The sequence below is a fragment of the Diachasma alloeum genome, unplaced genomic scaffold (assembly GCF_001412515.2).
Source record: "Diachasma alloeum isolate Michigan unplaced genomic scaffold, Dall2.0 Dall_scaffold_00831, whole genome shotgun sequence".
Lineage (NCBI taxonomy): Eukaryota > Metazoa > Arthropoda > Insecta > Hymenoptera > Braconidae > Diachasma > Diachasma alloeum.
In genome coordinates, this window is record NW_021680958.1 from 101,810 (window position 1) to 117,318 (window position 15,509).

The 15,509-nt window shown below is 38.1% G+C and overlaps 1 protein-coding gene and 1 long non-coding RNA gene across 3 annotated transcripts in view; both read right to left on the reverse strand.

Moving 5' to 3' along the window:
- The window catches only part of LOC107044878 (protein virilizer), a 65,923-nt gene extending 52,310 nt beyond the window's left edge, over nucleotides 1–13,613 (reverse strand). Inside the window, exons 1-3 of one of the 2 annotated variants that reach the window (XM_015266937.2) lie at nucleotides 13,491–13,613; nucleotides 13,350–13,421; nucleotides 13,151–13,263 (exon numbers count right to left, since the gene is read on the reverse strand). In XM_015266937.2, coding sequence (XP_015122423.1) covers nucleotides 13,151–13,263; nucleotides 13,350–13,403 — 167 coding nt within the window. In that variant the 5' untranslated portion in view covers nucleotides 13,404–13,421; nucleotides 13,491–13,613. Of the gene's footprint in view, nucleotides 1–13,150; nucleotides 13,264–13,349 lie in introns of both variants that reach the window. The other variant, XM_015266936.2, reaches the window with a different exon arrangement.
- A 419-nt stretch (nucleotides 13,614–14,032) lies between these two features.
- Nucleotides 14,033–14,895, reverse strand: LOC107044880. Its single transcript, XR_001461381.2, has 2 exons — nucleotides 14,568–14,895; nucleotides 14,033–14,481 (listed from the first exon to the last, which is right to left on the reverse strand). It is a non-coding gene; the product is annotated as an uncharacterized LOC107044880 (long non-coding RNA).
- Between the last annotated feature and the right edge of the window lie 614 nt (nucleotides 14,896–15,509).

A 15,509-nucleotide genomic window follows, 5' to 3' on the forward strand; every position in this document is an offset into this window, starting at 1 on the left:
GGAAATTAGCTTATAAATCAGAAGATACTTCAGGCTGATTTTCTAGCCCATTTTGACCAATTGAGCGATTAGGTAGACGCTCAAATCTTAGAGTTTGACTTTTGGCTCAAAATATTTGGATAGAAAATTTTTGCTTCACGCAGAAAATTAGCTTATAAATAGCTGATAATCCTGGACCAGACAGCAGGCTTATGTAATGACCTTGGATGTGCCCATTTTCCGGCACATATGGGATTTCCCGGAAAAATTCGGATTTTTATAATTTTCTCAACACAGGAAATTAGCTTATAAATCAGAAGATACTTCAGGCTGATTTTCTAGCCGATTTTGAAAAATTGAGCGATTAAGTTTGACTTTTGGCCCAAAATATTTGGACAGAAAATTTTTGCTTCGCACAGAAAATTAGCTTATAAATAGCTAATAATTCTGGACCAGACAGCAGGCCTATGTAATCACCTTGGATGTGCCCATTTTCCAGCCCACATGGGATTTCCCGGAAAAATGGGGATTTTCAAGATTTTCTCAACACAGGAAATTAGCTTATAAATCAGAAGATACTTCAGGCTGATTTTCTAGCCCATTTTGACAAATTGAGCGATGAAGTTTGACATTTGGCCCAAAATATTTGATCAGAAAATTTTTGCTTCGCACAAAAAATTAGCTTATAAATAGCTGATAATTCTGGGCCAGACAGCAGGCCTATGTAATGACCTTGGATGTGCCCATTTTCCAGCCCATATAGGATTTCCCGGAAAAATTGGGATTTTCATGATTTTCTCAACACAGGAAATCAGCTAATAAATCAGAAGATACTTCAGGCTGATTTTCTAGCCCATTTTGACAAATTGAGCGATTAGGTAGACACCTAAATCCTCGAGTTTGACTTTTGACCCAAAATATTTGGACCGAAAATCTTTGCTTCGCGCAGAAAATTAGCTTATAAATAGCTGATAATTCTGGGCCAGACAGCAGGCCCATGCGATGACCTTGAATTTGCCCATTTTCCAGCCCATATGGGATTTCCCGGAAAAATGGGGATTTTCATGGCTTTCTCAACATAGGAAATAAGCTTATAAATCAAAAGATATTTCAGCGTGGTTTTCGAGCCAATTCTGATGACTTGGCCGCCTAGCTTAACGCCCAAATCCGAAAAATCGATTTTACGCCCAAAATATTTGAGCAGAAAATTTTTGGTTTGCACAAAAAAAAGCTTATAAAAAGTATGTAATTTCGAGCTATTGACCGAGTTGATCCGAGCACCTTGGCTGCCTGGCTTGACGGAGCTTGCGAGATATGTACCCGAGTAAAATACAATCAGAATCCAATGAAAGGCCCGCTTATGACAAGACCATTGTGAAGCCCTTGGACACAGCTGTCGATCGACACAGTAGTCACCCAGACTCGATCAAAGGGAAATTCAAATGTGGTAGTGATCCAAGATTTATTTACTAAGTATATCGAATTTATTCTTACGCGAAATCGAACGGGAAAAGCGATAGTTACGATTTTCGACCGCTGGGAAACACCCAGATCGATAATAACCGATAATGAATTGGAATATTTGAACAAAAATGTGAAATCCTTTTTGATCGCAAGAGGAGTCGAACACATTACTACCGCATTAGCACACCCACAGGCGAACCCCGTCGAAAGGGTGAATCGAACGATCAAACCTTATGATCACAGTGTACATAAATGAGAAACATCAGAAGTGGGACGAAAATCTATCTAAAATCCAGTTTGCTTACAACACCGTTCCACACTCAGGAAGTAGAATTTCCCCATATTTTCTAAACCATGAACGTGGTGTCGCTAAACACGTCATAAAATCCGATGAAACGTCAGCTCAAAGTTTAATAGATTATTCAGTGAAAGAGTGGATCAATAGAATAAAAAAGATCGACAAATTCCGTCATGAGATCGAAAGTCGACTGAAAAAATATTCAGATAAACGTCTAGCCAAAGCCAATATGAATAAAAATTTCAATCTAGAAATAAAAGTAGGGACAGAGGTTTATTATCCTAATAAGAAGCTCAGCAATAAAGGAGACAATTATTCATCCAAATTAGCCCATAAATACATCGGTCCGGCATTTGTAAAACGATTGATTGGACCTATGATCGTAGAATTGACAGATAAAAAAGATAAAATAGTCGGGAAGTACTATGTAACAGATCTGAAGATTTCTCGTAGAAGCTTGAGAACTAATTAAAATGATTTTCCCCAGATATCCCAAATCATTCATAACACCCATTGGCATCACCATTCATAACTAACATGGAGATCGAAGAAGACTCAACGAACTCACCAGCAAAGAACGTCGATAAAGATCAGCTAGAAGTCGCAGAATCAACTCAAGCCGAGGTAATGATTGAGGGGTCACAAGATATTGAAACCGAATCGAGCGAAGCAGTGAATAACACCAACGAGATCAAGACAAAACGATCAGGAAATTTTGAACTAACATCGGATGAGCTGAGGGTGTCGTCTCCAGCACGATCAACTGACTCAGCACAGACTAGTGAGTCTGACAACACTTCAGATAAAGATTCGAGTGTTGAAGAGCCAACGGTTCCAGCTAAGGCAGAACCCTCACTAGGAGCAAGTGATTCTATCCAGGTCTTGAAGGAGAACCCGCCTAAATTGATCGATCCAAACACCTCAACTATCATGGAGGCAACTCAAGATAAAAAATTCCTTGAGCAAAATTCACGAAATGCTGAAGTGGAAGACCTCCACATAGAAATCAGGACCATGAAGTATCCAGATCTACAGTCAATTAGACCGAAACACACCAAGATCGTTACGTCTAAAGGGATTCAGCAAGAAATTGACACGAGATGTTATGAGACCCTCAAACAACCAGTGGATAGACAAGGTGACTGGCGAAGCTCTCGCAAAAATCAACGATCGACGTTCACAGCTGGCACCATCAATCACGGTCAAGCCAGCCCCAGTAAGTGGAATGCCTTCTTTCACACAAGTTCTCCAGGAGCTGGGGGTACCGAACCTAACTCCGCAGGCCAGGAACAACCTCTGTATATGGTAGACGCGAGAATCATCAGCCTGCCATTGCTTAAGGACATGATCAAGAAACGCGCTGAGGGCTTACTACAGGAAAAATTGAAGGACAAACCCCAGACTGTGGACAAAGGTACTCAAACGTACGTCACACAGTGCCAGAAGCAGTACCATCGTAGGTGTGTCAATTGCAGATCAGCAGCTCACCATTTTAAAGACTGCAATCTCCCATATCGCCCAGGATTCTGTAGGATTTGCGGGGCAGATGGATTTGACGAGGTGGATTGCCCCTTTCCCCACGGGATCGAACATGAACAAGCACTGGATTTGGGCCAACACGTAAGAGGCGAATTCGTCAAAATGGGCTGGGAAAACCATTCCATAGTATCCTAGGATTTATAAGCTAATTATCTGCGTTGAGAAAAATATTAAAAAATCGATTTTTCCGGGAAAACCAATATGGCCTGGGAAATGAGGAGTATAAAGGTCATTGGATAGGACGTCTCTTGGGCCCAGAATAATCAGCGGTTTACAAGCTTTTTTTCTGCGCCACCAAAAAAAATTTGCCCCAAGATTTGGAGGGAAAAGTCGATCCCTCGCATTTGGGTTAACACGTAAGAGGCGAATTCGTCAGAATGGGCTGGGAAAACCATCCCACAGTATCCTCCGATTTATAAGCTAATTATCTGAATTGAGAAAAATATTAAAAAATCGATTTTTCCGGGAAAACCAATATGGCCTGGGAAATGGGGAGTATTAAGGTCATTGGGCAGAATTTCTCTTGGGCCCAGAATAATAAGCTGTTTACAAGCTTTTTTTCTGCGCCAACAAAAAAAATTTGCTCCATGATGTGGAGCGAAAAGTCGATTCCTCGCAATTGGGCGAACATGTATTCTGACGCATTGGCCATTTACATGTTCGCCCAATTGCGAGGAATCGACTTTCCGCTCCACATTTTGGAGCAAATTTTTTTTGGTGGTGCAGAAAAAAAAGCTTGTAAACAGCTCATTATTCTGGGCCCAAGAGACGTCCTGTCCAATGCCCTTGAACTCCCCGTTTCCCAGGCCATATTGGTTTTCCCGGAAAAATCGATTTTTAAATATTTTTCTCAACACAGATAATTAGCTTATAAATCGGAGGATACTGTGGGATGATTTTCCCAGCCCATTATGACGAATTGGCCGCTTACGTGTTCGCCCAAATGTGAGGGATCGACTTTTCGCTCCAAATCGTGGAGCAAATTTTTTTCGGCGGCACAGAAAAAAAGCATGCAAAAAGCTGATTATTCTGGGCCCTAAAGCATCCCGATCACCTTGATTTTCCTCATTTCCCAGCCCATATCGGTTTTCCCGGAAAAATCAAACTTTCTATATTTTTCTCAACGCAGATAATTAGCTTATAAATCGGACGATATTATAGTGTGGTTTTATGGCCTATTCTGATGAATCGGCCGCCTAGATTGATGCCCAAATTCGCAAAATCGATTTTTCACCCATAAAAAATGTGCAATTTTTTTTTTTGTTTGCGCAAAAAAAAGCATGTAAAAAGCATATAATTTGGAGCTATTGACCGAGACGATCGGAGCACCCTGGCTGCCCAGCTTGACAGAGCTTTAAATAATAATTGAAGATGACACATGCAATGAAAATAACATGAAAAAATAATATTTTGTATCGAAAATGAATCCCGATACTGGGCCCACTGAATGTCAGGTGGGAGTAGTTACCGGATGGATATTTTTCAATAGAATAACCTCAAATGTTTCTCTCCTCCAGTCCCTTTACAGTCATGAAAATGTTTTCTGTAACTATTCCTTTATTTGATAATAAGAATAAATAAAGAAAGAAATTAAAACAAAAAATTGATTTTTTCAATTTCCAGGGTAAAAATTAAAAAACCGAAAGTGTCAACACCGAGGTACACCAATGAGGACTCGCAAAAGCTCTGAAGTCTATAAATGCAGGAATGCCCATTGCGTTAATGAGCAGAGAATTCAATATTCCCAAGTCAACTGTATTCGACAAGAAAAAAGGCATTTCAAAACCTGTGATAAGCAGAGACAAAAAAAAAAATTCTAAGAGAATTAGAATTTTTAGAGAAAAAATTTCCGCTTCACCCAGCCGGGAATCGAACCCGGGCCCTGAAAGTATTCTAGGAGATGTCACTGAACAGCGGCTTGTAGAATGGATTTTCTATATGTGTGAACAGGGTTTTCCTGTCACCAAGGATCAACTGATGAATTCTGCTCAAAGACTGATGAAAACGATGGGTAAAGCTAATGTTTTCACTAATGATCGTCCTGGAAAACACTGGTGGGAAGGTTTTAAGAGACGACATCCAGAAATCTGCGAGCGATTTTCAGAGAATATGACTTACACTCGGGCTGCAGTTACTGAAGAGAGAATACGCCAGTGGTTTAACAGTCACAAAGCTTACTTGATTTCTAAAAATTTATTAAACATTGGACCGACAAGGAAATTCAACTGCGATGAGTCTGGCTTCCTCCTGTGTCCGCAAGGACAAAAAGTGCTAGCAAAGCGAGGCGAACGATCTGGGTATAATTTCGTAAACAATAATGACAAGGAGTGTCTCACAGTCCGGTTCTGTGGAAATGCAGCTGGCCAACTCTTACCACCGATGATCATGTTTAATTACGTGCGAATACCTGCTGGTGTTGTATCTCTCATGCCTAAGGAATACACTATTGGTCGTTCAGACAGTGGATGAATGACAGCCACTTCATTTCTTGACTGGGTACGTCACTAGTTTCACCCGTGGCTCATCAAAAATAAAATTGAACTTCCAGTTATCTTGTATTTGGATGTACACTCTTCTCATTTGACTCTAGATCTGAGTGAGTTCTGTCGTGAGAATGGCATCGAACTAATTGCACTTTATCCTAATTCTACCCACGTTCTCCAGCCTCTGGACGTTGCAATTTTTCATCCGCTGAAAGCTCTGTGGAAAAAGGTAGTTCCAGAATGGAGACTGGCTAACGGTGGAGACCGATTGAAAAAAGAACACTTCGGAGGTGTTCTAAAGAAAGCAATTGATCAATTAAATTGGGAGTCAATCATACGCAATGGATTTCATCCAACTGGGCTCCATCCCTTCGATCCTGACGCAATCAATTATGAGAAACAACTGAAAACTTTGCGACAGCAACCACTGGAGACACCAACTGCTACAGTAGACCATCCACAGGTGACTCATATCGAATTCATGAAGGCACACATTGAGAGCCAACTTCTTCAAACCTTCAAACTGGTTGATGAGATGGATAAGTGGTCAGGGGACATGTCGCATAAGAGCCTTTTTTCATTCAGTATCAGAGGTGGATGAAGAAAACCCAGATGCAGAGAAGGTATCTGCGTGTCACGTATAATTAATTAATTAATCGTACTTTTTCTACCAATCTTTAAAACAATCATGATCAATTTATTTTGTAATCAATTCACTTACACGATTTTTTACCCCTTCACTTTACAATTATAATGTAGATATTGAGAATTTTATTGATATTAATATCACCGATTCCTCGAATAAATTTTTTGACAACTTGAAACACTCATGACTTTAAATTACTATAACACTTCTCTTCTATCAGTTTCCCCCATGCCTTCTCCGCAGATTCCTGATGAAGTACATTCAAGTCCTTTCCATGACGAAGATTCTACTTCGATCAACAAAGATGAAACTCAAATACCCTTCTCAGACATCTTCGAGACTTTTGAGAATGCCAGCGAGATATTTTTTCAAGTTTCTGAGGACGGAGAGTTGACTCCACTCAGGGAATTTGTAAATGCCAAGAGTTTACTCAAAGATTTCTCAAATCTTTATGAAGAAGAGGTAATATCTCAAATGACAGCCGTGAAAAACCAAACTCAAATTCTCCAAAACCCCTCCGAATCCTCTTCCACACCAGAAAAAGTTGTTGACAGAGCCAGAGACCCACCTATCCCATCGACAAAAGTCTCGGAAGAAGTCTTGGAAGATAAAACTGCAATCAATGATCCTCAATCTACTTCATCGATCGGTGAAGGAACTGACAAAAATGATATCACCATCGATGGCGAATGTCATGAAGAACATTGAGAGACGAAGAAGTCTGAAAATAACGAGGGTAAAATCCCTGAATGCCTATCACCAACGGGTGCCTCAACGAAGGATCAATGCCCACTGCCATCATTTCCATCTCCTATGAAAACTGCATTACACTGGCCCTCAACATCCAAGAACGCAGCGAAAAGAACCCAACACAGAGTAGAATTACCATCAGCTATAGGCCTTCTAGTAGAAGTTTATCCTTCCCAGGGTACCCCCACTCCACGTAATTCCCACTCATATGCTTGTCCCCCACTCCAAAAATCCATGGATATTCTTCTGGAATATATTAGGTGTATGAATATGACTCCGCCCTTTCCCAACAGATATCATTTTTAATATTGCTTAAGTGCACTAATAAATGGCAACACTTGTATTCGATAGTACTTTATGTCAGCTGTCAAACACACTACGTGACATTTGGTTGACATGTAAGCAACAAGTGTTTTTACTTCCGTGACAATGTCGGTTTTCGTTCCAAGTAAACATCATTTGCGGGAAGTGTTATTACACTATTATATTGCAAAGAAAAGTGTAGCGGAAACTCATCGTTTGCTTGTGGAGATTTATGGTGAGCATGCTCCATCTAATACAACTTGCAAGGAATGGTTTCGACGATTTCAAAATAATGATTTCGGCACTGAGGACAGAGAACGTGGAAAGCCACAAAAAAAATAGAAGATGCTGAATTGGAGGCATTGTTGGCAGAGGATTGTTGCCAAACTCAATCAGAATTGGCTGCAGCATTAAATGTTGAACGATCAACTGTTGCAAAGCGTTTGAAACAATGGGAATGGTTCAAAAAGTTGGTAACTGGGTTTCTGGGAATTGAAAGGAAGAGACATGGAACGTCGAAAAACAATTTGTGAAATTCTACTTCAAAGACAGCAAAGAAAAGGATTTTTGCATTGAATAGTCACAGGAGATGAAAAATGGATATATTATGAGAATCCTAAACGCCAAAAAGCTTATGTGAAGCCAGATGAACCCGGCCCATCTCAGCCAAAAAGAAATATTTATAGTGCCAAGGATATGCTCTGCATTTGGTGGGATCAGAGAGGTGTTGTATATTATGAGTTTCTCGAACCCTCAAACTATTAATGGAGAAGTTTATCGACAACTAATGCATTTGAAGCGAGCCATAGAAGAAAAACGACTAGAATGGGTGGATAGGCACAGTAAATTAATTCTTCAACATGACAATGCCAAACCACATACCGCCCAAGTTGTGAAAAGATATTTAGATGGACCGGACTGGGAAATACTACTCCACCCGCCATATTCGCCAGACATAGCTCCTTCGGATTACCACTTATTCCGAACACTGCAGTCAGATCTTACAGGAGAACGGTTCACTTCATACGAAAGTATCAAAATTTGGCTTGATAATTGGATCAGCTCAAAAGACCAGAATTTCTTCAAGCGAGGAATACGTAAATTACCTGAAAGATGGGCGAAGATTGTAGCTGCAGATGGAGCATTTCTTTCAATAAACTTTTCTTTAATTTTCTAAACAAGCAAATGTGTTTTATTTGAAAAAAAAAAGGGCCGAGTCATTCACACACCTAATAGCCCATATCACAGGTGATGTTTGGACTAATCACCATAGAGATAAACGTGACAAACCGAGAAAAGAAAAAGAGGATAAGGAATTGAAGAAGCAAGAACGACTACAAGATCGTGTATTGAAAGCTCAACAAATGGCAGCTGCTAAATTGGCTCGTTCGATGAAAAAAGAGAAGCATTTAGAGGAAACGAGGCAAAAAGAAGCTGTTAAGGGTAAGGAAAAGAGTCCCAACGTTGTCGCCAATAAGAGAGGAATAAAGAGGAAGCAAGTGGAGATTGCAATCAAAGGACAGAAGCCAAATGTGGCCAGAGAGCTTAAAAAAGAATTATTGGATGATAGTGTTGACGTTGGGAAAGATACCCACAGTCCTCCAGCGAAAATTCCTTTGAAAAGAAAATGTGACGAGGAATGAACCAAAGCTAATTTATGTACTGAGCCGAGTACCGTGTTACATCGTCTACTTTTGATAACAGCTTATAACAATTTGCTTACATAATAATATACTTAAAAAACGTTGATATCTTTTTCACCATTGATCAAGACGAGGAATGGTCAAGAAGGGAAAAATGGGGACGGCTGTCGATTGAATATACAGCAAATTATCTCGCTAGGGAATCTCATTTTTTGTTTAATAGTTTACCGCCTTTTTTACTCCAGTGGAATAATGAATTGGGAACTTATATGAAAAAAATAAGCTTTGCCGAAAATATGATTCCTCGCAGACTCAATTGTCAGCCATTCTTGTTTGACGCTTGCCCTTTTAACTATTCCTCGTTTCACCGTTGCTCATTTTACCATTTTCCATTTGTTCATTCTCCGTTTGACCATTCCTCATTCGACTCACGACTCTTGATTTCCTGAAATTCTCTCTATTAGTCCCCTTTAATTTATCACGTCCGGAAACTGGGCCCACGATTTCCGGAAACACGGGTATGGCGGTATTCGGCGCCCGGAAACTCGATCATGGAGGTTACTATACGTTTTTTTCAATTATTTATAAATTCTCAAACATTTGAATGAAAATCAAACATCATTCTATCGGAAAAAAACATCATAGAGACCTGTGAACCATCAGACTTCATATTTGGTGGAAAAAATAGAATTCACGTGTTATTGATTTGTGGAGAATCCTTACTCGCCAGAAAACTGGGCCCCTCACGGTATATCGTCGCTACCGTTCAGCAGCCATTTCTGCAAATTTCGTCTGTTGAATTTTAGATTTATTACAGTTATCACCTACTTGATCGGCCCAATTAGAATTTTGACTCGTCATCATCGATTATTCTTGTTTAATTCCTACATTGTTTTCAAGGACGACATTGTTTCTGTCTCTCCTTCGCTTTCTCACACTCTAGATTCATTTTCTCGATTTTCAACATCCGTTTCTTTTCCCTACACTGCCGTTGTCGCTCAGCATCACTTCGCGGTATTTTTTCATTCTCATTTTTGTCTCCATTACTTTTATCAACATGATTCCCTCAATTTGCACTCTTTATTGAAAATAATTGTGTTTTTTCAATTCAACCTGCCACTAATATTCTCAAATAATTTCAAATCATCTCAAATAATCTTCAATTATCAATCTTGTTTTATTTTTGTTATCAGTTCTCAACAAACTATTCAATTTTCAAGGATTTTAATAGCGATATGATTATCGCAAAAATATAGAAATCGTAAACTGTAGATCCACTTTACTGAATCATAATTGATATATAATCATTAATCCCACAGTTGCATCTAAAAGGCAATCTAAAAGAATGGAAATTTTTTACTCACAGCAGTATTGTTTACCAAAAATTATATATAATATCAAAGCGACCTTTCCTTGGCACTCTATTATTTCTCGAAAAAGTTGCACCATCCCAGAATGAAATTCAAATTTGAAATTGTTCGTCTGTGAACCGCTTTACCCTGAATCTTGTAATACAAATACCAACGTGAAGTGGAGCTCATACTTTATTTTGTTGATAACTTCACCTCAGGAACAGGAATCAAATAAACGAAATCAGATGGAGTTTCTAACGCCTTATCGGGATGATCGAATTCTTAAGGGGTCGTAACGTGTTTGTGAAGCATTAAGTCTTAAGGGTATATTTGAAAGTAATTGAATTTTTTCACCCAAATATGAGATATTTCCACAGATTTGAATAAAAACCCAGTAAATCCCGTCATTAATGGAAAAACATGGAAATTTTCAAAAAGTGACATGCTAAATCACTATATTATCGCTTATAACAATTGATCTATTCAATGGAATAGATAATGTATGATATTACTTTGAAGATCTCAATGAGACCTTCAAATTGACGTATGATATAGCTTCTCTGGTTGAGTCGAAAGCCTACATTGATAAATGGCAAAAACTGTCATTCTTGGCGTGTGACATAACGTTCAAAATTAAAACAATCTGCGATAGCTTGATGAAAAACCCATTGAATCAGGATTATTATACACCCTTTTTGAAGGGTACGTATCGTTCTTCAAAATGGTTGGGTAAACAGGTCAATTTCTGGACGGGGGTTAGTTTCTGGACGATTTCAACTTGCATTGAATATTCCACAAATAAAATGACAAGTGTATTCATTATTTCACCTCTCCATAATATCCCTTGTGTATAATCATGTGATCAATTATTTTCTTCTATTGATCAACATTTAATAAATAAATAAAATATCACCCAGTCGTCCAGAAATTGGGGGTTTCGGCTACATTCAACTATTTCTCAATTCAATTATTCTTTGTTTTGTTATTTTCACTTTAAACAATTTTTTTCTGCCAATTAAAACATTCTTGAAGGTATGGAAGCCATCATATCCCCATTTAAGTAATTCTTTTATTTTAGATTCTACCACGAAACTCGAATTTCCTTTCACCGTCCAACAATTGGCCTGGTCACCCTATATAAATAGATCCATTCGCTTGACCGATAGTTGCAAAAAATCCAATCCAAGCTGAATTCACAATAAAATCATGAAATTCCATTTTCTGCATAACACCTTTCATAAGTCAATGAAAATTGGAGACAAATGAATAAATCAGGGGTCAATTTCAAGGTAATTTAATATATTTTCACCTAAGTAGGGAATATTTTCACAGATTTGAACACAAATTGAGCAAATCTCGTCATCAAGAGGAAAAACGTGGAAATTTTCAAAACGTGAGATGCCAAAATCGCTACATTATCGCTTATAACAACTAATGTAGTCGATGGAATAGATAATATGAGGTATTATAATAATATGACATATGATAAATCCCCGCTGATCAAGTCTAAAGCCTCGCTAAATAGCAAAAACTGTCTTTTTTTTAGGTGACATAACGTTAAAAATGGAAACGATCTGTAATAACTTGATGAAAATTGAATTAAATGAGATTTATCAGACACCGTTGTGAAGAATATAAAATGCCCTTCAAAATGATATATAGATATTTCTATCTAGTACTCTTTGAAGTATCCAAAAATCCAACCAAATGAATTTTTTAAGTGAAACAGAAACATTGAATTTTCTCCTAAAACTTTCATAAGTCAATGAAAAATGGTCAGAATTGAACAAATCAGGTGTCAATTTGAAGCTTATGTAATAACCTTTCGAATGAGTATGTAGTTAACCATACTAAATGTATGTTTCATGGAATAGGGAGATGGACTTGAGCATTGAAAGCAAAGAGAGAAGCCTGGTAACACTCACGGATCTTTATCTTTTGGATCGTCGAAAAATTAAATTTGAAAATGCTCACATACATACATAAGGATATGATCTAAAAACTACATCCTCGAACTCCTGAGACCAAAATTAGTCATCCTCACACAAAAAAATGGAAAATACAGATTTGACGAATACAATGCTTCCATTCGGAAGCACAAATTGTTGCGGTCGGAGTTGGAGGATTATTTTTCGTATACATATTATTTAGATCCTGAAAGACAGTTGAAGAAAAAATTGAGCTTATATTGTTTTCCCGTATCTGTTGTTTTCACATCTCTGACGCCTAGACTAAGAACCTTGATGGATATACCCAATTAATTTTGAACCTTTTTTCCCATCAAAATTGCAGCCAACATCACTGTACCATGAAACGCAATCAACTGTCAATTTCAGCGAGTTCACTAGCCTGAAATGTCTTTTTCGTGAAGAGGCCCGGTAAACCGCGATTCTAACCTCGCTTCGCTCGGTTAGATCTCGGTTTACGGGCCTTCTGACGAAAAATTGCATTCATCACACGGTCCAAAAGTATTTTCTGACGAATGTGGCTTTGTAGGCCGAGCCGAAGGCGAGGCCTATAATCACATTCGTCAGAAAATACTTTGTGGACCTTGTGATAAAAATAACTATTGTTTTTTATAGAGCAACTTTTGGTTTTTAATGGCTGAAATTTGGATAGAAAAAATAATCAAGAAAATCGGAAAGGGAATCAGAACAGATAATCAAGTGAAAGTGATAAAATAAAATAGATACCCTAATCTGACACCTCCTGGAAAGTCTGCCTGTACTCTCGCACCCAGGGGAATTATTCTAACCTCGCTGATGTAAACTGGCTTTGGGAATTGCACCAAATCTAAGTTCAATTCCTAGAGCGTAATTTGAAAAAATGTTCCATTAATTCATCATCAATCTCCCATTTTGACATGTTTGAATTTGTTAGAATTCAATTCACCTCAGAAATATCATGGGAAAAAGTATCGAAAAATAACAATTCCACACTATCCATTTTCCTTACATGGAACCACTGAAATTTATCAATTTTAATTTATCAAAACTCAGAATTATTATTCAATAATGCATGGTTTTCACTAACATTTTTGGCACTCAATAATCACTTTAAAAAAACAGCAATAAAACTGAAAAAGATTATCCATTCTTAGGTGAGTGTTTTCAGTGGGCGACAGGGTCAGAGATTATAGGGGAGATCGGCAGGGCCATGAAGAATAGAGACCAGGAGGCCGAACTGTAATGGCCGATTCCTCAGAATACGCGACCAAACATGGTTCCTTGAAATAGTTGCGTCGGAGTGAAAGAGGGCGCTTCATCTCCGTTACTCGGGATTCACATATATAGTCCTCCGCACAATTGTGTTAGTAGAAAAGTTTATCTCTGAATTTTATTTGTTATTAAATGTTGTTTGAAATTCAAAATAATTTTTCGGGAAGATAATTAATGTGCAGAACTAAAAATGAGAACGTTGTGTTCATTTCCGAACTGCAAGACCGGTACAAATGCAGAAAAAGTTCGGAATAAGGCATATGGTCTCTTGTTTTTATTATCAAATAACACCAAAGGTTATGATAGTATCAGAATAATATTATATTGTTATCATTAAAGAAATGACCATTAACAGAATTTTCGGTTTTCATGTTTTTTTTTATTACACACATTGCATGTCACAAATTATACAATTACGGAACAAAAAATGATTCATAAAAAAAGCAACTTATTCAGTAATTCTATGACCGTTGCCAGATGATCAAGAGATTTTATTCTGTCACATGTTAGCCATGGTATGACTTCGTTGTTGGACAAAAATCCTCAACATATAATGGTTTGCAAAATTTTAATATACAATTAAATCTCAGATATTATATACAATTAATCATCAAATTCACTATTTGCAATTAATTTATCATTCATAAAAAAATTTATGTACAATTGTAGAAATCACCCGAAATCCTAGGCGATTGATGTCGATTCAATTATGCTCCTGGTCATGATGGATCTCTTTTTGATTGATATCATTAGACTGACTGACTGATATCACTGACTGACATTCTAGTGGACTCTCCAGAATCCAACTAAGGAAATAACAGATAAATATCACGATTACATTGTTTTCAACTTATGAGCATTCAACATTTTATTTACGATAATCAACACTAACCTAGAAGACGTCAGACATCTCAGTTTTTATAGTTGACTTGTACAGAAAATGCTTACCCCTTCCGTGGAAGTCATTGCCTACATGTAATTAGTTTTTTGCGATATTCAATCACTCAACAAAGTAGTTCGTATAAAAATGGATAAACATTTAAAGGCCAGGAATTATTCAGTACGTTATTTTCATACACCTACACACCACACAGGCAGCATTCCCCCACTACTGCCATTCGGAAAAGCGATTGAACCACCACCTATAACACTTCATTACCCCGAGCAGGGTTGGGCATATCTCGCAGATGGAAGTTTCTGACGTGACATTGTCTAATTCCGGTAATTTACCTCTGGGGCGTCAAAAATGTCAAAAAGTGTCAGAAAGCTCTTTACAAGGAAGCTAAGCTAAAAAGTCACAAGGGTCAAAAGTGAGAGGCACATCGGCCGGAAATCGTTAAGATCAAACGATCACGAGGGTTATCCTCGCGAAGGTTGAACATCGCAAGGGTTATGCCTTCTTAGGGTCAAACAACGAAAGCAATCCTTCAATCTGGAGGGTGAAACTAATAAGAGGGTCAACGGGGGACACCAGGCGGTTCAATTACAAGGTTCCAACGGTCATAAAGTTTAAATAAAAAAAGCAAGTAGGTTCACAAGGGTCAAGCAGGTCACTAGGTCGCCGCCTAGTTATCCTGATTGACCCTTATGATTTACCTACTTTGTGATTGTTTCTTGATCGTTTGTGATTTTCCAGCTTGCCTGCGTCTTAATTTTAACTCTTGTGATTTTTCAACTTACCTCTCCTGTAGGCAGAACAATGACAAGGGTGGAATGATCATGAAGTAAGAAAAAATAATTTGAAACTATTCCGTTTGGTCTTTGTTGTTGCTTATGATCATTTGACGCTCGCAAGTTATGATTGTGATGTTTGACCCTCGCAAGTTATGATTGT